This window comes from Diadema antillarum, unplaced genomic scaffold (assembly GCF_040938485.1).
Source record: "Diadema antillarum isolate AM-2024a unplaced genomic scaffold, OU_Dant_1.0 scf00000032, whole genome shotgun sequence".
NCBI classification, from domain to species: Eukaryota; Metazoa; Echinodermata; class Echinoidea; order Diadematoida; family Diadematidae; genus Diadema; species Diadema antillarum.
The window spans coordinates 1,310,494-1,337,606 of record NW_027270921.1 but is presented as its reverse complement, the minus strand read 5'-3'; the positions used below and the strand labels follow the sequence as shown (position 1 = coordinate 1,337,606).

At 39.5% G+C, this 27,113-nt stretch overlaps 1 protein-coding gene across 1 annotated transcript; it reads left to right on the top strand.

The window, feature by feature from the left end:
- The first annotated feature begins 5,738 nt into the window (after positions 1–5,738).
- On the top strand, positions 5,739–27,075 carry LOC139742236 (nitric oxide synthase 3-like). Its single transcript, XM_071652818.1, has 24 exons — positions 5,739–6,212; positions 7,884–8,029; positions 8,336–8,498; positions 9,016–9,107; positions 9,924–10,068; positions 10,892–11,031; positions 11,183–11,357; positions 11,773–11,874; positions 12,426–12,620; positions 13,145–13,230; positions 13,988–14,237; positions 14,543–14,604; positions 15,244–15,348; positions 16,190–16,364; positions 18,118–18,350; positions 18,769–18,962; positions 19,311–19,480; positions 20,033–20,243; positions 21,019–21,106; positions 21,831–22,191; positions 22,854–23,045; positions 23,458–23,622; positions 24,536–24,699; positions 26,985–27,075. Exons 1-24 carry the CDS (start codon positions 5,739–5,741, stop codon positions 27,073–27,075), a joined length of 4,179 nt encoding a protein of 1,392 aa, XP_071508919.1.
- Positions 27,076–27,113: the final 38 nt, after the last annotated feature.

Genomic DNA, 27,113 nt, shown 5'->3' with positions numbered 1-27,113 from the left:
CGATCAGAACTGACGACCCTGGTCCTAGATAGATTGTCCTGGATTGAAAATGAGTTTACCCCCACTTTCATGACCAAAGTTAGAACAAACTTGCAGAATTAAAGGGGAAGGCTAGTAACTGATCAGTGGGAATCAGTGGAAATGCTGGGAGATGATTGTTCCAATCCTTATGGGATTCATTCAAGAGTTCATTGTATATCTATTCTTGTGTGAAAATGATTTGCTTCAGAATGGCCTCATATTCAGGTAATGTGCAGATTAATGCTCCGTCACTGACCAGGGACGCTAACCTGGAAGCATTAAACTGCACATTACTTGAATATGAGACCATTCTGAAGCAAATCATTTTCACACAACAATAGATATACAATGAACTCTTGAATGAATCCCATAAGGATTGGAACAATCATCTCCAAGCATTTCCACTGATTCCCACTGATCAGTTACTAGCCTTCCCCTTTAAGCTTAAATTTAACTTCAACCAACTTCTGATGTAGGCCCTACCATCTGACTTTGAGTGAATTCAAACAAAGAAAATGATTGAAGTATATTGAAAATGAACATGGAATAAGAAAGTTAGGCCCTATGGAATTTTGGATTTTTATCAGATGTTATGGAATTCTGACTGTTTGCTCAGAAATACACACACACACACACACACACGCAAACAAACAAATTCGTCGTAATCACGTTCGTAAATCAATGTGGTCTCATAGCCTCAAAAGTCTTCAGTTGATCTGCAGATATATCTGCATTATGTGTTTTTTATTATCATTAAATATAAACGTTAATTAAAAAACAATTTTCGAAACATTATAATTCCTTTTAGCTTCCACGAACATGGTCTCAAACACTCACTCAAAAGTATGTTTATATATATCCGATCTAATGAAGAAATTCATACTCAATGTACGAGTTTTTTTTTTTAGTTTTCTTATAAACTATAGATTCTGTATTGTAAATTGCTGAGGAAACATTTATTAAAAAAGGGGGTTCCGTTCACTTTAATGTAGGCCTATACGTATACCCGACGCCACAACTTTCTGGTTTTTTGTTTTGTTAATGTTCACTTTCCACCGAATGATGGCGCCTGGCTGTGTTGAGCGGAAATACGTTGAAAATCGACGCACGAAATGGCGCGACGGTCCACCCAAGACATTACCAGGGAGGTGGAATGTTACACAGAGGGCACATGCAGGCTACATAAAAAATCATAAGGACAGAGTAGAAGCAATTTATCAAAGAATTGTATCCTAAAATGCAAGACCTTGCCGGCGCCAATAAAAGGCTGTTGCCCATCAAAGCTACGAATAATTGTTTTAAAAAAAAACTGCTGTTGATACGACGTCTTTTAAAAAGTTTATGATATCATTGTCTTCGAACAAATGTTCTATAATGAAGGTATAATGTGCTCTTATTAACCCTTGACAGTCTCTCCAGAGTTAGCACTGTTTGTTTTATTTGTTTTTTCCAAGATGACCTTGACATTTCCTGCTATACTATTTCCTCCATCAGTGCATAGTACACATTGTGTGACCATTGTTAAGCAGGGGCGGATCCAGGAATTCCGTAAAGAGGGGGCGTGTTTACAAAATTAAATGGGGGGCGCACCCACCCCTCCCCCATTTTTTTTTATTTCTTTTGTTTCAACAAAAAATAAAGGGGGGGGGGGGCGTGCGCCGGTTGCGGTCCTCCCTGGATCCGCCCCTGTTAAGATGACATGATGGATGGGACATCTTGTCCGGATTCGAACTTTAGGACATCCGTTTGAGCATTATCTACAATACCATCATGTCTTACCTAAAAATTGGAATACATGGCAGGGGCGGATCCAGGAATTCCGTAAAGGGGAGGCTCCTTTACAAAATTAAAGGGGAGCGCACGAGTAACCCCACCCCCATTATTTCTTTTTATTTCTTTTGTTTTAACTAAAAATAAAGAGGGGCGCACGCCCGGTGCGCCCCCTCTGGATCCGCCACTGCGTGGATATCGCTATGCTTATCTTATTCCTATTGTAGTTCTCGCTAGTATATCAGTTTCATCCTTTTCTGATGTTCATCATACGTTACATGTTGGGGGCGCCCTCGGAAGTTGCTATTCATGAGTATTAATTTCCCAGTTTTCAATTTGAGGGAACTGCAGACTACAAGCTCTTAGCAGTTCCCTCCATCCCCAACCATTTTGTTTTGGTACTTGTCTTGAAATTATTATAAAATTGTATTATGTATTATGGTTCATTATTTGTTTTTCATTGCGTTGTTGTATCATGGATATGTATATGCATTTAAATGTTGTAATCGTATGTGTTGGAAATGAAATAAACGAAAAGATACGAAAGTTTTAAGTTCAGAGGGTGATGTTATTCTTTCTAGGGACTGTGTGGCAAGTCTGTAGAAAGTGCTTGAAATCACTCGACCTGGACTCGTATCTCATCGAAATTGTTTTAGGTCACCAAATTTTAAATGCTCTATAATGTACACCTATGAAGTATACCTTCTATCTCCTTGCAGGTATCAATATTGTGAATTCCTGCCATAAGAATGGAAAAAATTAAGTACAATCAACCGAGCTGGGTGCTGAACTCTGTACTATCAAATGAGAAACCGATTCAGGCTTCGTCTTCTTTGTTTGTTTGGTGTGGGTTTTTTTTCCACGGGACAGCACAACATCTGAACTTACGTATAATTTGTTGGCTGAACAAAGCAGGGGAGGACTCAGTTTTATTCGTCAGGGAATTGAAACAATCCGAACATGTTTCGTGACTATGATATTATTCATTGACTGTGTATAACGCAGAGCCCTTTCGGGTGCATTGTGGATCAGTTGGCTTTCGAAGTATTTTATTTTCGATATTGACAAGAGCGAACATTAAAATGACCCTTCTCTTTCTTTCCAATTGTACTTGCCGATAAATTTGTCCTTTTAATTCTTTGACGTAATAATATCTTAGATAATTGTTTTGTTCATCATTCTGTATATAATACACACACACACACACACACACACACACACACACACACACACACACATATATATATATATATATATATATATGTGCGAATATGAGTCGACGACCCTTAATCTGTTCTCACCCAACGCCTCCCCTTTCTCTTGCTCTCCCTCTATTCCTCTTCCAGGTGCACTAATTGAATGTACACATGTGCATATACAATTGTATCTATCTCTCTCTGCCTCTCTTTCTTTCCTAGCGTTTTCTTCCTGCAAGCTATACATACATCACACCTTTGCAGATGGTATGTCCATATACCTCATAGAGGGTACCTAATCGCGCATATTGAACCTTGGGAAGTGAGATGAGATAGAGAAGACAGAAGACCGAGCGATGAGTGGGAACTAGGCAAGCGTGACAGGACCGCCATCAAACAGCTTGGATTGCCGCTTCATCGTTCATTGATTTCCTACGCCCGATGAAAAGACGGACTTATTATGCCATGTATTAATCGAAGCGAAGTGATGACGGCCCTGGGACCCCTCGCCATACCAGGGTCAATAATATTGTAAGATTGCGTTTTCTTGCGTTTGCCACCTCCGCCGGAAAAGCGTAGGTGTGCGCCGTGCGCACAAGGCGAGTCCCAACTGTCGCCTCCCCCCCCCCCCCCTCTTCATACGAAGACATTACATTGTCTATTACTCTAATGATCCTGATCTGTCTCACTGTGCTAATGGCATGCTCTGCTTTTGTTTCAATCATTATCCTCTCTTTACCAGTTACCTCTTGAGTGTACGTATGTGCCTGGATCACGAGGAACTCCGAATGCAGTGAAAGTTTACGTTATCCAAGGATATAAACGCCAGACAGGATTCGAATCCGGGATCCTCTGTTACAGAATATACAGCCTATAAGGCACCTGACCACAGTTCTCTTTAATAATCATTTATTTGTAGAGTGGAAATGATTTAGGGGGAAAAGACTTCTGTGCAATGCCGATTAGATAGTCAGGTTTGGCAGTGATGTGAGAGATGAGTGGAAATGTTCCTCGGCTGAACAGATGCCACAGCTTTCTATTATACTTGATTGACCTTCACCTTTTAATACTTGTCCAGTTCATCTTTTGATTTGATATGATTAATGCTATTATTTTTTTATAATCACCCATTTGCAATCCATATGCCTCCCCCCCCCAAAAAAAAAAAATACGAGACCCTCTGCAACGAGAACTTTAGTGAATCAATCCAAATTCAATTTCAGGGTATGAAACTATAACTTATTACCGACATCTTACAGAAAACCCCATCCGATTTGGTTCAGTGGTCAAAGAGAAATGAGGATTTTTGCAAAGCATGTCAGGAATCCCTTCCCTCCAAGTTCTGTCCCCATTATGTTCACACATTACTATGCAGTTGCAAGAGCAAGAGGGTCCAACTGCTTAACTTGAAAGAATCAGACTCATGACATGCTTTACAACGATCCATATTTCTCTGTGACCACTTAACTAAATTGAATGGGGTTTTCTGCGAAATATAGCTAATATGTTACATTTGAAGACCATGAAATTACATTCAGACAGATTAATCATATTGGAAGTTATCAATGCAAAAGTGTCCAAATGTAATTTTTTTTTTGACATACTGTATTTTGCCTCTATGAACATGATGAACTTGTTGTGTATTCTCCAAATGATAGATTAAATCTTGCTTGATATTGTTTTCATTCATTATTCTGAAATGTGTTTTAAATGTTCAATTTATGTAAATTTGTAAACATTCTGAGCCTTTGGTGGAAAGATCATATCTATATCTAACATTAAGTTTATCGCATTGTATTGTATTGTTATATTGTATTGCATTGCATTGCATTGCATTGTATTGTAATGCAAAATGCAAACGAGAAGATTTCGCGAAATAAACGTCACGAGATTGTCATGTAAAATGTTTGCTTCTTGAGGAACTCTACGACAGTTATAGGGCACCACAGATGGCGTGATAAAAGCGTGTCCTTTGTTTGTTTGTTTGTTTTCGTTTTGTCATCTTGTACACCAGTCCTGCGATATGTGATTATTTCAATCTATAACCGAATGCAATGCATGGATTGCATCGAACATTCCGATTCCAATAAACAGATGCAGTAAGTGTGTTTGCATACGTATTACGGATTAAACAAACTTCGGCGAACACACAAGAATTCATTAACGCTCTTCTTCTTTCCCCTTGAATCGTTCTCTTCTTCTCGTCCTCATTGTTCCTCGCATTCTCTCTGTATTCCATGGTCAATGTAGCTTGACTTCTTTGCCAACCTTTAGTAATGATTATCGTTACTTAGTTGATCTTCGAGTCTCAAAGCTGCCTGTCAGTTTGCTAGAAATTGTAAGAGGACCCATGGGTATGCATAATTAATAGAGACCCACGCGTTTTGTAGAACCAGATCAATACATTTCTTTGTCGTGCCACAAAACATCTCCTTCTCTTACACATTGTAAAGATACACGATTTCACCGGTGAAGGAGTCTCTGCCATAAAGGCGTTCGGGTGCACTGTGACAAACGAAAGTGCAAAGAGACATAACGTGGTGAACAACGTGGACTGATAGATTCTAGGTTGGACAGGATCTCCAAGATCTGATCACTCCGCATCACTTCCAACTTCCTGGAGCAAGAGAAAAGACAGGACATTCCTACCGCCATATAGGTCACGTGGTTTGACAGTTCTCAGTTCAGCAGGGTGTCCCACTCGCCGTAACTTTCTTTTGGAAGCAAGAAATATCAGTGGAGGAGACGGAAATGGACAACAACGACGAAGAATTCGACGATGTGCCAGCCCCTCACGAGATGGTAAACGGGATGGCGGATGACCTCGCCGCCATGTCGGTCAAAGGAAAGGAGTCAGTACCTGTTGGTAAGAGTGAGGTCAAGACGAAGACGACCATCGACATCAGCGAGGGCGGTGAAAGGGGTGAGAGACCTGTCGGGAAGACCGAGGAGGATCCGCCGACGGCGAACAAGGATTCGTTCGACTCGAACCCGTCTTTGATCTCCACAGCCCCGGCTCGATTCGTTTCTCTCTGGGTCCCCGGCGGCGAGGCCGAGGGCGCGAAGCAGGAGAAGTCGCCGAGATCGATGGCATCTCCTCCCGCCATTCGAACACTCCATCAATCAGGAAATCGATCGCCCGCGAAGAAACAAAGCTCTAAAGTGCTCACTAACCACCTCGATGGTTCTGAGGTTGTCGACACATTGCACCCACAGGCAATAAAGGTTGGTGTGTGTGTGTGTGTGTGTGTGTGTGCGTGAGAGAGAGAAAAAAAAATAGAGAAAAGAAATGTTGCAATCATTATCTATACAAAACTCACTGAACAAATTCGTATAGCCTCTACGTTGTACCATCCTGGTATAATCCATTCAGACAATGTGTGTTTTACTTGTAAACACACATGATAAAAACACGTTGAGTTGTTTGTTTGTTTGTTCGTTTCTTTTTTATAAGTAAGTTTTATCATCAGTTTTCAAAGGGTATCCACAGGAGCTCAAATCAGGTAACGCATGTATCTTACTTTTTTCGCAGCCTTCTGTTATGTATTTCCAACAACTATGTTGTCTTGTTGGTCGCAAAAAAAACAACAACAACAACCCCGAAAAAACCCCCCAGGAATATTATACGTCCTCTCCTGCTCCATTAGTGTTTGAGAATTATTCATGATGATTAAGATGATCAGATCGTATATCTGAACAAACACGCACAGACATACACTCGTTTATATCATGTATCATCTTATTGAATGCACTCTGAAACAAGATTGTCAAAAGTACAATACACATTTTGCGAAACTTTGCAGCTCCTAGACTGGCTTTATTTTTCACCCCGCTGGAATACCCATTTCCAACATCGACGAGAATGAGATGCATTTCTTCACGGAAACATTGTGCTGTTTGTTTCTGATGATCCACTGATATCATGTTTGCTTGCTTTTCTGTCATTTCTCGGCTTATCTTTCTTTATATACGTACCTCACACTGAAAGCACATAAAACCAATACCATTGCTGCAGATTAGGCACGTAAAGTCTTCGAGATTAAATATCCATGAGAAATCGATACAACTTTGTAAGGTCAGGTATTGTTTGCCGGATGCGATGAACCCAGCAGAAGAAATCGATTTTTGGGGGACTTTAAATTCCCGCCCGCGATTCTATTGAATACAGTTTGGTATGATCTGCATTCCTTTAAAACATTATAGGGCGTCGAAGCGGGTCAATCGCTTTCCCCCACCATGTGCTTTTGATATGTCACGAATGTAGTCGATTTTGTGTTTATACGCTTGCCGCGCTCTTTTGTGACAGGGGATGATAGCAGGCTCTTCGAACAAAACGAATTCTCATGAACTATGTAAAAAGAAATTGACGTTTTGATTGCTTTTAGATTCTTTCAAGCTATGTAGATGCCGAAGTGTAGTCCAACAGAAATGTTTTAGTTCCAAGGGATGGTGTGGTTTTGGTTGAGATGAGGCTTCAGTTTACCAACTTTCTGTGAGATAGTGAGACACCTTTTATGAAAATGTTACAGAGCATACAATTATAAGAGGAATTCAAAATTTATTTGATGAAAATTGGTTTTGAAATGGCTGAGATATACAAAACAAAGAGGTCCTAATAAAAGTTGGGACCCATCTTTATTTAGGACCACTTTGTTTTACTTTGTTTTTGGATATCTTAGCAATTTCAAAACGACTTTCATGAAATAAACTTTGAATTCTTTTGAGAATTGTATGCTCTTTCATTTTTCATAATCTCGCAAAAAAAAGAGAAGAAGTTATAGTCTGAGTACCCCATCTCAACCAAAAACTATTGACATGATCCTGGTAGAATGTACAATGAGGACATGGTATATACTTACTCTAGAAAGAGAACATTTTATTCTTGTTACCTTGTAGGGAACATCCACCGAATCACGACACAGAATTTCGAGCACTGAGCCGATGACGTCACCAACACGTCAGAGGCCACTTCCAAGGTCACAAGATGAGAAGATTCGTCTGGCAAGAGAGTTCGTCGACCTTTATTATGCACATGCTCAACGGTAAGTGTTCGATAGGAAGGAAATATATTCCCAGAAAATACAACAACAATAAGAAAGAAATTAGCAGAAAATTTGTCTTTTGTGATCATGATTGTATCAAATATTGATAAATTACATCTCTTTAGAATTCCGGGTTCACGTTTTATTTAAGGTTATTGGCTGACCAGTATTAGATAATCATACAATGCGTAAATATTTTTTTTTTTTTTTGCGAAGGAAAACAAAACGCATGGATCACAAACAGATAGTCATCGACAATTTGATTTCGATCAATTAATCACATTCTTTCTTTTTTTTTTTTGCTAGATCTGGAACAGTGTCACATGAGCGTCGGCTGTACGAGGTCCAGATGGCTATTAAGGAAACTGGAACGTTTCAGTTGACGGAGGCCGAGCTCATATTTGGCGCCAAATCTGCGTGGAGAAATCTCCCACAGTCAAAGTGCCGTATTTACTGGAATAAACTTCAGGTAACCATCAGCACAATTAGCAGCAAAGGAAACACACCAAGATTTAAACGATCTTTGTAACATGCAAACTGGAAAGTGAATGAGCTCGTCATAAGAAAATGAGAAATAATCTTACTTTTAGATTCAAAACATGAGAATCCACGGAGAGCAAGATTTCATATATAGTTCTCAACGAAAAGATACTCGAAAGGACATTAACAACAAACTGATATGCGATACGTTAAAATCAGTTAAGCAATTTGAGTTGAGATCTACAAAATTGATGAGATTTTGATTTTGATATTTACACACAATTCTTTGAAGCCGGAAATAATCGCAAATGGGAATCACTAAGACATTGTGGTACACTTTATAGTAATTGGTGTTCGATCAACGCATGACATACATTATTTAAGTATCGTGACGGTTGAAAATAGACGAATGATATCATTATGGAGAGTCATTACGAAGAATCAATGTCTAAAGTGTTACTTCCTGGCTTTGATAAGGAATATCTCTTTCCAACGTTGATACGCAGGTCTTCGATGGCCGAAAGGTGACTACTTCTCGGGAAATGTTTGAGATGATTTGTAAGCATCTACTCTACGCAACAAACAAAGGCAGTGTGAGGTATGTTAATTTCTTTAGCATCTATATGTATCTCTCTCTCCATCTCATTGTCTCTTTTTTTTTCTCTGTGTATGATATAAGCTATATATATATATATATATATATATATATATATATATATGTATGTATATAAACATTGTAGTTGTTCCGCGTATTGGCAGTACTAGAAATAGCAATAATAAAGTCACAACAGAGGAATGCAGGGAATGTATTAATAGCCAATCTTGATTTTAATGAATAATCCGAATGTTCGAGGATCCTTCCTCTTCATCAGGGATGACAGTGCGAATTTTCACAATGATTATTAAGAGATAATTAAGAGATCCGTTCTCTTAATAATCATTGTAAAAATTCGCACAGTCATCCCTGATGAAGAGGAAGGATCCTCGAACATTCGGATTATTCATTAAAATCAAGATTGGCTATTAATGCATTCCCTGCATTCCTCTGTTGTGACTTTATTATTGCTATACATACATACATATATATATATATATATATATATATATATATATATTATGTATCTGTTTGTGCCCTTATTCATTATGTTTTTATATGTTTTTCTTGGTGTCTCCGTGAATCTTTAAATACATGGTATGAAACAACAAAGAATATCTCTATACATAAATCTAAATCTATTAGATACTACATACTCAGTATATGTGTATTTATGTGTACATTTGAAGAGAGATATATAGAGACAGACATGTCTTGCATGAGTTTTCCTTGCTTTTGGCTCTTCTTTTAACAACTACTACTGAAGTTTTATGTTTCAGTCTGGTTTCGTCTATCGTTTACTCGTGCATTATCCACCAGACCAGCAATCACGATCTTCCCCGCACGCAACGGAGATGGACAGAGGGATTTCCGCATCTGGAACTCCCAGTTGGTGGGCTACGCCGGCTATCGACAGCCTGACGGATCCGTTCTAGGGGATCCAAGCAATCTAGAATTCACCGATGTAAGCACTCGAGCTCAGACATTATGTATAGACACCTACATTAAGACAGACACACGCACATAATAATAAGGTCTTATTCACCCAGGTTAGCCTCTTCAGTGTTTCCACTGTTCTACAAGAGGGCACTGCTATCATTATCATCCTAGCGTTGCCAGGTACCCATTTATGCACCTGGGTCGAGAGGGACATGGGTCAAAAATCTTGTCAAAGAATGTAAGCACTGGGCGGGATTCGAACTCGGGTCCTCCAAACGGGAGTCGGGAGTCTACCCACTATGTCACAGCTATACATACTTCATTAACATGTGTGCATACAGATTACTAGTATCAGAGAATATCATTCATCAGTGAGATACATAAGTTGAAAGCACAATACAGACACAGATTCTGGTATAAGCGGCAATAACAATCACTGAAGCGTCCTTTGTAATTTTCTTCCTGCTAGCACTAGAAATCAAGTTAAACCATTCTGAGTTAAAAACCACCAACGTAGAATACCAGATTACTTAATGTTTATGAAATAGTAAGTTTTAAGGAAAGAGAGAGAGAGAGAGATACGAAAGATAGATATATAGATATATAGATAAGATAGATAGAAAGATAGATAGATAGATAGATAGATTGATACATCATGTACATAGAGAGTAGAATCACAATGTGAAAGAACACCTGTACGCTTAACTTCATAGTAAATCACATATCGATCTGGTGTTTATTTCCAGATTTCAAGTGAGACTATTCGGCACGACCATTGAGCTATTAGTTTCAAGTGTTCAAGATTAACTAATCCTGTTTCTACCTTTTGGGTTTATATCTCAATTCAGGTTTGTCGGGCTCTAGGATGGCGTAGCGCTCGGACCCGCTTCGACATCCTCCCCCTAGTCCTCCAAGTCAACGGTGACGACCCCGAGGTCTTCGACATCCCACCCGAACTTGTCCATGAAGTCGAGTTGGTCCATCCCGAGTGAGTGACTGAAGTTTTGGCATGATTATCCTCATTTGTGATAATGTAGGAATTCTGTTTTTTTTTTCCTTCATTTTTGCTTCTGTGATGACTTCGCATCAATGCAGATTTGCAGTCTAGACTTCCTGTTTTTGTCTTTTGATTCCCAAAGGCTTCGCTGGTTCATCGACTTGAGATTGAAGTGGTACACGATGCCGTCGTGCGCCAACTTCCTACTCGACGTCGGCGGCATCCAGTTTCCCGCCTGTCCAATCAACGAGTGGTACGTCGCCACGGACATCGCCAACATCGCACTGTGTGGCGCCAAGAGATACAACATGCTAAAGGTAAGAGTTGTTGCAGGAATATCATCACAAGAGTGGTTAGATTTGAATATTTGTTTTCATCTCTATCGTTTCATACACAGTCAATCGATATCAAGCGATATCTGTTCACATTGTAGTTTCATCTGAAAAAAAAAACCAGAGTACACTACTTCTCAAAAATCATTGTTGCGTAGACAAGAAAAAAAGTTCAGTAGAAGTATTACAAAGTACGAGATACAATTTTGTGTTAATTGCGAGCTTTATTTCTGACGCATATTTTTACTTTTACCTTTCATCATGTTCATTTTTCTTAATTCTTTCTATCTTCATTCTTCTATCTTCCTCCAATTCTTCCCCTCTTCCATTCGTCCGTCTCCTCGTTTATCTGGTCTTATTCTCTCGGTAAACTGCGTGCCCTAAATATCCACTCACCCAGATGGTAGCCGAACGTCTCGGTCTAGACACCTCGTCATCAGATTCTCTATGGAAAGACCGCACCCTGGTGGAAATGAACGTGGCCGTGCTACACAGCTTCCAGGTTTGTGTTCTTTCACATCTTAGGCGAAAAAAAAATAGACACAAACACGGACAGATAGACAGACAGACAGACAGGGGGAGGAGATCTTTCGCTTGTTTTGACTCATGTTCCGCAAGATTAGGATGATGTTCGCAGAAAGTCACTGCATATTCTGTTACGTTAGCAAAGACGAATTTGGGTAATATCAGACCACAGTCCTATCATCCCATCGCACTGAAATTGAGGAACGGAGATATGCAGAGAAAAGAAATAAATCAAGTTATATAGATCCTTAAAAGATAATAACACAAGAATGTAAATATCAAAAGACACGAGGGGAAAAACACATTAAAAGGGTGAAGTGTAATAATATTATGTAAGAAAGAGGAAAAGAGTTACACAGGGAAAGATGAAAGGTTGACGAACAGAAATGGGGAAAAAGCTAGGATTTGTGGCTACGATTTTGTACGTGTCTAATCATTTCTCCGTTGGACAATGTGTGTTGGATGTCATTGCTGAACAAGGAACACAGACGTTTTTATGTCTCTTTGATCTTTTTTGTTTTGATTCAGCAATACGGTGTAACCATCATGGATCACCACACGGCCTCGGCAGAATTCATGAAGTTCTTCGCCACAGAGCATCGTGTCAGAGGAGGCTGCCCGACGGACTGGCGCGCGGTCGTCTCCCCGCTGACCGCCAGCCTGACGTCTCTGTTCTACCAGGAGACGCTCTGCTACCAGTTAGCTCCCTCGTTTATTGTCCAGGTGTGTTGCCAGACTGCTTCTGGTCTAACTCGTTTAAAATTAATTTTACAATGCTAAATTTTTTGCTATGTTGTTTGTAAAGAAAATAGTGACAAGTAGGTATATGTTATGAGAAGAAAACGATATCACAGTAAACGTCGTAGACCGACACCTGTGATATAACTACATCCCTCTATTAAGCTTTATAGTATTCCACTTAAGTTTAACTTCATCAAATTGTCCAACAGAAGCGAGCCATATGATATCTATGGTAATCGTCGTATCTTTGGTTTTGTGTTAATGTTCTATATTCTTGATTTTAGAAGTAAATCTTAAACATATCAAGAATTGAATGTGCAAATTGTAAAATACAAACAAATAGTAACATATTAAAGAGTATGAATACATGTGAAATATGAGGATTATTCATTTCTATAAGTGAGATTATTCGTTTGTATGTATGGTTACCCTGGCTCAGACAGAAAACCAAACAATAATCCATTTTTTCCCGACTTTTCAAAAAAAAAAACACCTATTACGCACAGGACAACCCTTGGCAGACACCCGAGTGGAACTCTAAGATAACATCGGGAAGACTCGGCATGGACAGGCTGCGATCCCCCGGAGCAGAGTACGTGTCTTCTCTGTTATTATACTTTCAGCTCTCTCCTGCAGTCACTTTGGTATTTTTCTTTTGTGATGATTTCTACGATAGCTTCAAAAATAACGAATGTCGTTTGCTAGCGTTTTTGGTAATGATACACCCAACAAAATTCATGGATTTAATGGTCTTTCATGATAAATAGTTATTTTTTAAAAAAAGGCTTAATTGTCGTGACAAGGCCAAAGTCTTCGTATCCTCCAGCACGTGAGATAAACAGCCTAACTCTCTGTCCACACACCATGAAAATAACCTATTGGTTGTGTGGACATTACTGAATTACGTTGTTGAACGTGGAGAACTATGAGTAAGTGCATAAGTAGGTGATAACTAATTAGTAATTAGTACGCAGCCAATGTATAATCATTGTAGTGGTTATGCGAACATTGGTTCCAAATGAGTATTTAATCATGAGGCAAATGCACAGATTATGTACATACTATTTGCATTGTTGAACATGAAGAATTATGACGTAGGTATATAAATGTTTTCATACTGGTGTGTTAATGGTAAAATTGTTAAAGAGTGATTATGCGAACATTGATGCTGTACATTGACTAACATGCTAACATTTTCAGTAAATCGCGCAATGTGAAATCCTACATAAACATTATCATCATATCTCATGTACTATTCTGACACCCTCCTTATCTGTGTAAAAGGTCAATTCAATTTGTGAAAACTTTTTTTTTTCTTCTCTCCTCACCTAACTCTTATCCACTCACAGTCCCTCTCGATTTTCGTCGCGAATACTCCGCCGAGCGCTCTCCGGTACCTTCAAGGCAACCGTGCTGTACGCCACCCAATCGGGCAAGTCCGAGCACTACGCGAAGAAGGTTTACGAGATGTTCCGAAAGGCCTTCGACATCCGACTCATGCGCATGGATGAGTATGACGTCATGAACCTCGAGCATGAGAACTTGCTGCTCGTCATTACTAGTACCCAGGGCAACGGGGAACCACCTAGCAACGGGCAGGTAATGTCCTAGTTACACTAACTTATATATCAACTAACTTTTGTTTAAAGCTTCATCACTGTTCATCTGTTTTTGTACCATGTTATCTTACTGAGGTCCAGTTTATCAGCAACATGTATTTGTTGGGAATTGTTTTACAAGGTTAAGGGCATATTGATCTATTTAACTATCCTCTACTCTACTATTGTTTCCATTTTATGTTAATCCTCACATTCTACGATGTTAAGTTATAGACAATTTAGAATCTTTCTGTAAAAGAATTTATATCGAAACTTTTTTTGTTCTCACACAATGAATTAAAACAGGACTTCTGCCGATATCTGATGGAAATGACTGAGAACAATAACAACAACACGGTCCCTCCAGAGTAAGTTCAAAGATGATTTCAGTGCATCTTCAAATTCTGATTTATAGCTTTTTCCCAGCAGCCAAATGTAGATATTAGAGAACATCGAAATATCCGAAAATTTCTGAAGCAAATTCATTATGATTTTTCTCAAATTTTAATAATATTTTTGTTCACCCAAATGTCTCACACATTTTCATAATTGTCGAAAAATATGATATGGATCAATCGATATCCAAGTCATTAGATCAGGAATCAATGCAGAAAATGTCTCCATTGATAACCAATTCATTCGTGAGCCACTGGTAGAAAAGAAATCGAATGGGAATAGATGCTGCCACTTTCTATAAAAGTCTATAAATCTTTAATCGTCCTGATGAATCGTTTTATGAAATGGGGTAAAACAAATCCTTGTAGAAACGCAAGTCAAAACCTATTGAAAAGGCCAAGAACACAAACCTACCTAGGAGGTATTGTTCAAGCTAGTTCATCAATAGTCTTCAGCGTTCTTTTATATGGTACACCTCCCACTGCCTGCAACAGATTATTTGACATCACTTACTGTTAGTGATAAAACACAGAGAAAGATATTAAAGAAATGGAGTTCAGCCCTTTTTTTCGGAAGTAAGATCAGCATCAATTTTATTATGTCACGTACAGATCCCCAGTGTCTCCTCGCTGTGAGAAATTCCTGAAGGAGAACCCGTTCTCAGAGACAGGTGGTGGATTCCATCTCAAGGGGGCCGGGATCTTGGGGAGTCTCAGGTAAGGTCGTCATTGATGTTGGAAACTGAAAGTTGAAATCTCTCTTTTCTCCCTCCCCCCCCCCCTCTCTCTCTCTCTCTCTCTCTTGTCATCCCTGCATGGCTCTCTCTCCTCCCCTCATATAAATGATAAATCTTCAGCAATTTCCCGTGTCACCCGCTTCACCAGCTTTACGTATAAAATGTATGTGGACTGATGATTCATGTTAGTTTATTTTTCCTGCATGGTCGTTTGATATTTTGTTGTATTTTATGTATTCTCTCACGATGATTTCTTTATCTTTCACGTGCAAAGTTAGCAATGATGAATGATGAATCGATGTGTATAATTTCTACAGTGATTTGCTGATTTGTTCCATGCAGAAACAATAAGTGAAATGAAATGAAATGTATCACGGGATTCACAAGTGTTGAACACTGTTCTCCTAATTTTTGTATCAAAATCGACCCCTTTGATGTATGGGACTACATAAAAAAGGATACTTGAGAATTGCTTCCTTGACGTTTTAGTCGCATATTTACAAGTATATGACAACAGATAGATAACGTCCACTTCGCAACATTGTGTCTGTTCTCATGCAACTACAGCAAGACTTGGCACAGAAACTTACCGTAGTATGAATGGAAGATTGCTTTCAGCTATAGTGAGCTTATAACTGATGTCGGCCTCATCAGAGAGGATTGAAAACAAGAAAAATAAAAGACGAATCCGATGTTTCACGGTTCTATTACTACACACGAACGTGTATTTCCGATCAAGTATTATCACTCATTGCTATGGCATCATGCTGGGTGTATTCGTAGGGATCATTCCAGTAATGTGTGACGTTGTTTGATTCCAGCTATGCGGTATTCGGTCTCGGGTCCAGTTTATTCCCATACTTCTGCGCCTTTGCCCGAGGTGTAGACTGGATGCTGGACAGCCTCGGTGGAGAGCGACTGGGAGACATGGGGGTCGGGGATGAGATGGGGGGCTTGGACGAATCCTTCGACTGCTGGCTGATGAAAACATTCCGAGTGAGTACATGGCTCATCTGACTGTTTGCGTTTACACAGCAATAATGGTAGAATAATGACAACAACAACAACAACAACATCATCATCATCATCAACAACAGCAGCAACAACATCAACAACAACATCAACTATATCAACAACAACATCAACTATAACAACAACAACGACGACGACGACGACAACGACAACAACAACAACATGTTCAGTGCTGTCGTCTTCCTCTCTATTGAGTGTTGTTATCATTATTGTACACTCAGCAAAAAAAGAAAGTAAACGCTTTTTAAGGTTTAGATTTCTCATAGAATATTTGGCTGAAAGCCAATGTATTATATACCATATTGAAGGTGATTTAATTGGCTATTAACCTGGTAGGTCAACAAAAAGGGAAACTTAACGCATGAGTGAACACCATTGTTTTTCTCTTCCAGGGCACAAAAGTAAAAATTGCAAAACTGAACAAGTTGTCATTCATGCGTATATGTTCTTCCATAGAACAATAAGAACAAACAACAAATTTCACACAAAAAGAAACATGAATTAAGTTGCAAAAACAAACCTTTGATCTCTATATCTTTAAAGCCTAAAAGACCAATGAAAAAAATAATGGAGGAAAATAAAGCATCTTATGTCAAATCTAAATTCAAATGAAATAAGAGAAGAAGTAATAATTAACAAAAATGTTACAAATTTGAGCTTTTTTTTCAAAGTAGGAAATTGTAAATAATGTTAGGTTCTTGAAATTGTCACATGGATTTTAAATCACCAGTTTAAAAGAAGTAAATAAAGAAATTCTGCTCAACTAACCATCTTTATGCTTTTTATTCCCTATGTCGTTTGAAGTTTGACTTGACAGAAAATTCTTATTTTTCCCCTTTAGTTTCCCACTTTGTTTTCTTAGAGGAAATAAAGAGATAAAAAGAACAAAAAATTAATTTTTCCTATTTCATTCATGTCTCTCATTGTGTTAAACTGGTATTTTGTTGTCAGTGTTATCGTGAAGGGCATTTGCAAATGAAAGAGAACATGTCAATTTTTGCAATTTTTGATTTTGTGCCTTGGAGGATAAAAACGAATGTGCTCACTCATGTGTAAAGTTTTCTTTTCCATTAACCTATGAGCTTAATAGCCAATTTGATTACCTTTAATATGGTATATAATACATTGATTTCTATAAAAATCTTCTATGAAAAATATGACCTCGAAAAAGTGTTTACTTTCTTTTTTTGCTGAGTGTATATACATTGTATGTACAAACCCCATGCGCCTAACATAATATACCACACAAAGCCGACTATATCAAAACTCATATAATTCCTACGACGCCATTTCTTTCTTTATTTCTTTTTTTTTGTTTTCAATTAAGAAATCCTTTTAGTAGTACAGACAAATCATATATTTTGGTGTCAGCATGATATGTCATTTTTACATTTCAAACATGAAAGTAGCGCGCTGATGTTCTTTTTGATCACCATTACTACCGTTAGTCAACGTATCGCTTGTGCTAATGGTTTCGCTGTGCAAGGAAAACATGAACATTAATTTGTAATTAATAATTTTCAAATTATAGGTGGTCTAATCATCACCATTAGTAATACTGGTGTCGTTTTTATCATTACTGGCGACCTTATTGTAGTTATTTTTTCATTTATATCAAGGAGTAGACGGCCTATTATGAACTTGAGTAAACTAATACACTGCTTTTAAGCCTGAAATTAAATCTTGTGCTTCCATGTTCATCCATTGTTACCAACAGTCTGCGTGTGAGAGGTTCCAAATAGGAGACAGCGCCTCGGGACTAGTCCCTACTCCAACGGTCATCTCCGCGGGATCGGAATGGGCTCCATCCAAGTTTCGAATCTACGCGGCGGGACCGAACGCCACAACAGGTGTACCCGATATCTGTGATGCTTTGTCAGCCTTGCACGGGCGCCGGATCTACCCAACCAACATGATTTCCAGGAAGAACCTCTTATCGCAAGAATCAAGGTGATTTTTTTCTTTTATTGTCATATTTCCTGCATGCATGAATATTATGAAGTGTTATTCATGATGATATTGAAATTACCAAAGATATGCGCTATAATACGATCTCGTCGAGGCGCCTGGTACGTACACTAGATAATCATATAATCTGCATATAATCTGCATATTGTAAGATATCTGGGCCCTGTTGCATAAAATAATGCAATCAAACATAAGTAAGGCATCAGCCAATCAGAATCGAGTATTCAAAGATTTATGTTTGATTTTCTGACTTTATGTCTGAACTAATCTTTTATTCAACAGGACTCAGGTGCAGTATGGTTCTCGATGCCCTGTTTGAGAGTAGATATATGTTGTTACAGTTATCTTACATGATGAACATGACGTGATTACCCTTGATTGATTCGTCCTTATCGTTCAGCCGGGCCACAATCCTCGTCCGTCTCAACACAAATGGAGAGAAAGAGCTGGCGTATGAACCTGGCGATCACGTGGCCATCTATCCAGCCAATGAAAACGCGCTGGTTTCTCGCATCCTCAAACGCCTGGATTACCACAAAGCCCCGGATGCCGTGTTCAAACTCGAGAAACTCGAGCCGAGAGAGACGCAGTTGGGTGAGATATTCACGATACATTTGGTTCTTTGCGTGTGTGAGTATGTGAGTGTGTGAGTATGTGAGTGTGTGAGTATGTGTGTGTGTGCGTGTGCGTGTGTTTGGATGTATGTGCGTGTGTGTTTATGTCTGTATGTGTGTGTGTTTGCATGTTTTACCAAAGTTGTGTATTTGTGTATTAGCATTATCAAAATGAGATATGAACATACTGAAAGGTTCAGTTCATACGGGGCATTATAAACAGTCTATTGTCATTATGTTTTCAGAAATCTCCTTAATATTTTCATCGTTGAGAAAAAAATGTATTCAACAAAAGCTGATTCTATCATACATTTCTCTATAACTGCAGGAATGTTAAAAGTGTGGACGACCGTATCTCGCCTCCCAACCTGCTCAATGCGAACAGCCTTCGAACGCTTTCTTGACATCACCACGCCCCCTACTCCGGACCTCCTCCGTCTCTTAGCAACGCGCGCCACTGATCCGCGAGACAAAGAGAAGCTCACTATTCTTGGACTGGTAATGGGTTCTCTCATTGCTTTCTAATCTCATCCTAGCATTCTTATAATTACCTCTATCAAAGGTGTTATGTCGTGACTATTCTTTTTCTTCCCTGTACGCAGCAATCATTTCTGTCATTGAACATCATTAGCATTTTTTACAGATAAATGCAGTCAATCTTGCCTACAGTAGACCTCGCAAAAGTCGAAGAATCGGCTAAATCGAAGAAAAGTTCTTCTCGGATGGAAATAAACATGTGTTAAGTCTATCATATAAATCGTAATTCACGTAAGTCGATCGATTTTCTCCGGTCCCTTTGGTTTCAACTTAGGCGGCGTTGACTGTATAAATAGCATTGGTTCTGAAATTTTCTGGTGAAACATTATGAAGTTAGGTAGAATAGAAAATCATCAACAAAGTGGAGCTATATCCGAGACAAACAGAAATAAATTGCTTGGCAATCGATTTATAGAAATGAAATAAAACATTTACAGTGAAATGATAATAGGTATAAAAAAATCAAAAGATATTTATCCATCTTTTCCATCTTGAATTTTACAAACTTATTAGGGAGGCGAAGAGTACGAGGAATGGAGATCGGAGAACTGGCCAAACATGGCCGAGGTGCTGGAGGGCTACCCCTCCCTCAAGGTACCCGCCTCGCTCCTGCTCACTCAGCTCCCGTTGCTGAAACCTCGTCAGTATTCCATCAGCTCCAGTCCCAAACAGTACGCCAACGAGATTCACGCCACGGTGTCCGTGCTGACGTATCATCCAAATGGTGAGCGTGCTGTGGTTGTGGTCACGTGATTTCCGTACGTTCCCGGAGTGATCGTATACTGATATTGAACAATGAGCAGTGACAAATTGAATGCATACTTTAATAACTCGACCTAAGATATGAATGTAAAACTCTGATGATACTACTTTTAAAGTCCACATTCATACTTATGATTTATAATTTGCTAGGGTAATGACTTTGTTTTTAATGTGTGGATCTGTAGCCGGTTGAACACGAGTTCCTATCACTTATCACTGAAAACGCAATTTAGAAAAGAAATTTGATACAATTTGATTTTTATATGTTTTACTTTTCTGGTCAAAGCACTGAAGTAAAACCTCAAGGGATTGATTACACTTCAAATTTGCATGTGATTGTCCAACTTCTTTTCTTCTCAAATTTGTCCATTCATCTAAGATTTTGTAGAGCAGCGATTGGAAACAGGGATGGTTATTCAGACAATGACACGATAGCTTCGCCTTTAGCTGATGTTAGTTCTAAATTAGGGCCTATTAAGTACTCATCACAGGAACTTAGAAGATAAGTAAAATGAATCAGAGATAAAATACCCTCACACTCTTTCATAGTCATAGACGCCTTTGGGGAAAACAACTACCCAGAGAGATCATTTGGTGATTCAACGAGTCTGAAAAAAAAATGCCACACAACGTAGCAAGTTGCTGTATCATATACGCGGAGTCACAGAAGCTAACACTGAATCGTAAACAAGTTACCATTGAAATGCACAGCAGCATATTTTTGTTTCTGTCACTAGACGGACGAGGACCAGTTCACTACGGAACCTGCTCGTCTTGGCTCTATCGGGTGTGGAAAGATGACGTCATTCCTGCCTTTATCGACAAGTGGGTGAACATAACTAACTTTTCAGAAGTACAGGCTCCTTTTTTATCTAAGTTGACATGAGTGTGACTTGGCTTTACAGTCAGTATCCAATATATCATATTCTAGAGCGAACGCAAAGATTTCATAATTGATTAACAAAGATCACCATTGCCCTTTTGAAAAATTGATGAGTATCTACCCACCAGATCACTTCAACACCTTGTTCATTCCAGAAAGACTGATCTTAACTTAAAGTCAAACATATATGTCAGTCACTCAGTGTGATAACTGTTCAGGATTGAAGATATCGTCTCCATCTTTTCTGTGATCATGAGTTCACCTCTTTGTTCAGAACAGTCTGCTCCACATTTCCCTTGAAATCCTTGCATTTATAGAACGATAAAACTATAGAAAAACCCTTCCATAGACTGATACTAAACCGTTGAAGTCTTGTCCACTCAATGCAAACACATTTTGATTTACAGCCAACATGAGGTCATGACATGAACGTCAAGAAGTCATGAGTGGCTTGCATGAAATAATCTCTTGACTCGTTCTACAAAATGTAGATCCCGATGCTAGAGAACGGAGAGAATGAACAATCAATTGCAATGAGAATGAACAAGTAGTTCAGATTACGTTATCACGTAGGTTACGGGTCCACTACGAGAACGTCCAAATCGAAAATACTTCAAAACAATATGTCAAAGCCATCATGTTCTCCATCTTTTACCACGCGCGCAGGGCTCCATATTTCCACCTCCCTCAAGACCCATCCTCACCGATCATCATGGTGGGACCTGGCAACGGGGTGGCGCCCTTCCGTTCTTTCTGGCAGCAGCGTCAGATGGAGCTGAGACAACTTGCCTCCTCCTCCTCCCCCTCCACCAGCGCCGGTGGAGACGGCCAGGAGCGCCAAGACTTTGACGCGAGGAACCGCCGCGGCGAAGGCGACGGCTCGGATACGTACGGAGACATGACTCTGGTGTATGGTTGTCGAAACTCGAAGGAGGACCTCTTCAAGGGCGAAACGTCGGTTGCCAAGGACGAAGGGGCGCTTACTTCCGTGCTGACGGGATACTCACGGGAACCTGGCCGAACACGAGTAGGCATTCTCTTATCTTCTCTAGGAAAAATGATATCAACAGTTCTTTGTGTTATTTTCTTTTGTGTGTATAAATGAGGGTTTTTCTTTTGAAGATAGAAAGAGAGAAAATCATTACAGAACACTTGGCTCAATACCTTAAACAGCCATGTTCAATATGAAACCAACCACTTAGGATTCATTGTACATGCAGGATCAATGCTACATTTATGGCGTCTTGCAGTTAAGAGCACATGATTCATCCTATTCATCTTATTCCTTTATAGGTGACTAAAAAGGTGTTTAAGGACCTACTCTCCAAAGCCGATATAATACTTGAATTATGTTTATTGTTGAAACAAAATAAAAGCTAAAAGAAATAACGATTCGTCAAATGAAGAGGAAATAAGACTTTCAGAAATGAATAATTGATTTCTTTAAAAAGATGATTAAGATTCAAATATAGGACAAGAATTTAGTAACATTTGTTGCTGTTGTTGTATAACTCTCAAGATAAGTTTGTATAAACCAGTTATAGGCATCATTTACTACGGCACTGGGCATTATCACTCTATTGTGTCGAATGTTAGATACCAAACAGATGATAAATCTCAGTTGACCTTTAGCTGGGTCCCTGCCTTTCAAACATATGTAATTAATCATGGTCACCGTCATCATTCCAGAAATACGTCCAAGATATTTTGAAGGACCATCCGTGGTTGGTCTACAACGTCCTGTTCCGCCGCCATGGCCATATCTACGTCAGCGGTGACGTCAAAATGATAACCGAAGTTAGCAACATGGTAGAGGAAATCATCTCTCAGTTTGGACGCATGGGGGCAGCAGAAGCTAAGGGCTTTGTGAGGCGTCTAAAGGTAATTTCATTATGAGGTGATAATCATAAATCCAAATATGAATATCAATTGATGCTTGCAAATGCTACCTTATGTCTTGTTCTGTAACCATTTTCTCCTTCATCAGTTAGCATGTCTGCTTATGCCCTTATCTACATAGAAGATAGTAATTGACAGTCTTGCTTTAAAGGCAGCAAACTTTCTAGTCCCAAATTCTGATCAATGCATTTTACAAGCAAGCTAAAAGTTCGTACAGTTATCAAGAACTTCCCCAACAGAAAACATTTACATATTATTTAGACCAATTTGGTTAGTCCTAGAGTAATGGTGACATACAGTAGAAGCGCAATTAAATTTAGGAAACATTAAGCAATATTGACGACAAAATGAAATGAACTCTGACCTCGCCTCTTTGCCCTTTGAACCCCCTCAGGACGAGGAACGCTACCACGAGGAGGTATACGGTCTGACACTTCACGTAGGGGAGGTGATGGAGAAGTTCCGCGCGAGAAACAAGGGGACACAGGTGATGGTGATGAGTGAGAGCAGTCAGCGTCTCCAGCCCGTCATTGGCCGCAAAGGAGCCCTCATGGCTAAGGTGATTTAACGGAAGTCAAAGATTCATTTTTATAGTTCCACAGAGTTGTGTATGTCAGGGCTATAAGTACACTCCTTGTAATCTTAGGAGACATATAATGCCACATCAATCCTTACGCGGTGATGAAACTCAAGTTCCCCACCTTACACTCCCTCACAAATACATGATAGGGAGCTTTAGATTTGCGACGCGGGCGTTATTAAAGACGACGATTACGTTTGCAGTTCTCCTCTCTTCCTGCGTCGTGTTGCAAAGTAGATTCAGGTTTCGCGAAGATCAGCGTATAAAGAAGTAAATGGCGCCGCCATAATCATCATTGCATCAAGCAGCTTTCTGTGCCGTGAATTTCAGCGGACGCTAATGTGGTTAGTCCAGACGTGAAACTCAGACGACACATGCGCAGAACAGTCGCTCTTTTCTTCCTCTTAAACGTCCACGACACAAACCTAAAGCTCCCTAATAATGCTAACTTATTGCCATTATGCATGAGTCACGGTCCGTATTATAGATGGTCTTGTGATTGTGTCAAATGCTATCATATTTGCAATCATGGCAAGTGCCAACAAACCAAAACCAAACGGACGAAACTAATAGAGCAGTGATCGTTATCACGATAGCTCTCATTTCACTGACTGATCATCGTGAATGCACGAATATACCGTGCCATTTGTGTTGAGCGGTAAGAGCTAATGTTGACAATGGGTCTTTATTATAAAGTGCGCTGTAACCACCCTAGAAATAGCATTATGAATACTATTGTAAGATGAAATTGATACAGCACTACACACAATCGGGTCTCCATGTGAAAGCGATAGGTGAACTTGTTATCTGCTCTTAATCTCAAGATGTTTTCTGGCAGGACTAGTGATTTAGATGGTTTCCTCTTCCTTCCACACTCATACTATCACTGCAGCAAGAAGCCATCCGTCAGGGCGCCCCCTCATCGCCAACGATACCCCGACTGCGCAGACGCGTGACGGCGACGATTTTGATGCGCTACAACAGCCTGATGGGCATGGACAAGAAGCCGACTAACAAGGAACAAGAGAAGCCATTGTTTGGCGTGAAGCTGCGAAAGTGAGTCCGATGTGTTGTTGTTGTTATTTTAACAAAGAGTGTAGACGCCATGGTCACAATTCTTGGTCGGACACTTCGATATTGGAATACGATGATTTGACGGCTTGTGCCGAAAGGGTGGGTTGGGTTGTGGCGCGTCGCGTTAATGGGAACACCACCCTTCGTCCAAAGCCCCCCGGTTTTGCCGAAAGGGTGCGTGGGGAGCGTTGGGTCGCGTCGCGTTGACTGGAACCCAACCCTTCGTCCAAAGTCCCCCCGGTTTTGCCGAAAGGGTGCGTTGGTACTTTTTCTCATGTAATATTAAAAGACGAGTTTTGAATTTATATTTAACCTTCAAACAACCATTTCAAAGAGGCTATCGTCCGGATCGGTTTACACTCTATTACAACTTGGTCTACAGCCAGTTGGTCTAATAGACTGTTTAATATCAGTTGGTCTAATATATACCAGTTGGTCTAGTCATCATTTCGTCCAATTACTGCTTGGTCTAATTGCTATTTGTTGTTTAATATCAGTTGGTTAAACATGAATTCAAAACTCGTCTTTTAACCCTATAAAGCCCAAGGGGGGGGGGGCACATTGTGCCCCCTACCAGATTTTCATTCGCCACTCCTTCGCCCTTAATCCAGTTTTAACCAAATTTGGTGACTTTTCCAAAAATCTTATTTCGAACATTTTGATATATAATTTAGCTATATTTGGTATTGCTAGTTGCCATGGCAACAATAAAACTGACAACCATGTCAGTCAGATTTTGCATATTTTCTGTTCCAATTCCAATTAACCATATCATGATGTATAAAATGGGCGTTTCTTGGCTGAAATTTGCTGAAGGAGCAAAATGTGAAGTAATTATGGCCCTGAAATGTTTTTCCTATTATTTCCTTTGTTTTTCTGTGACAATGCCATAAAACCGTAGATATAATAAAGATACTTGAAAATAACAGTATTTTCCAAAGATTGCCATTCTATTTTGTGTCATTTTGATTCCTCCACCCAAGTTATACCTCTAATATCATTTGTTTATCACATTATCAATCTGCAAACTTAAAATTCCGATATTATTGGAATATGAAATATGATAACTATGCATGTACCTATCCCTAACAATACATCACAGGTCTCATAATGTATTTCTTTATTTTGTTATGAATAGCGCCCCCATGTATTGACCTTGAGAAATTTCAACCATATAAAATAATGAGCTTTGACTTGCAGATCATTTGAGGCAAATATGAAAAATATTGGTCTCTGATAAGACATACTGGGGACAAAGAAATTATACAGAAAATCATGTTTTTAGCATATTTCCTATGTATTTCTTTATATTTTGGTAAATAGCGCCCTCTATGTGTCACCATGAAAAAAATCAAGTATGCGGTCATGTAGACTATGAGTTGCTCTACCCATGTGCCAAATGTGACGATGAAACATCAAACAATAACATCAAAATAACTTAGGCTTTATAGGGTTACATGAGAAAAAGAGAAAAAGTACCAACGCACCCTTTCGGCAAAACCGGGGGGCTTTGGACGAAGGGTGGGGTTCCAGTCAACGCGACGCGATCCAACGCTCCCAACGCACCCTTTCGGCAAAACCGGGGGGGGGGGGGGGCTTTGGACGAAGGGTGGTGTTCCCATTAACGCGACGCGCCACCACCCAACCCACCCTTTCGGCACAAGCCTGATTTGACAGTCTTTTATGAGTTGCCGTTCTCAGTTGATGATCTATAGAGCTGAAGTTTTTGTTACTGAATCAGAGCAATAAAGGCCGACCATCATCTGATTCAATGCAATCAATGTTGTAAAAGCTGTCTATTTCGGGACTAAGATGATTGTATTCCAAATGACATTCTCGAATATTAACATGCCCTGCAGTGCCAACACGGGTGAAATCTTACATCAAATTCTATGATACTGGTGATTACTACTACGACTACGACCTCCATACGTTCAACTGAGAATATGCGTAGGACCTAAACCATTTAAAGACACGCATGGATAAATTGCAGCGAAACTTGAATGCAAAATGAGCATTGCAATGAAATTACACGCAGATTAAAATCAACAAAGTCGAAGAGACCCTATCATACCTAAGTACTAGATAGCAGCTTTTTTTGACAGATACTAATTTTATCTCCAGGCTCACTCTCCCACTTGCGGAAGACAAAGAAAGAAAGAAAGAAAGAAAGAAAGAAAGAAAGAAAGAAAGAAACATACAAACAAACAAAGAAACAAGCAAACATTAACCGTGATCAAAGCATATACTCTTTTACTTTGTTTCAGAGCCAAGGATGACACGACTAGTCGCATCCGGAAATACGAGGACAACCGACGGTACAGCACAGGCAGCTCAAGCCGAGTCCCCAAACCCTGAGTCAAGACTCGCCAGGGAGATCATGTTTCATCATCATG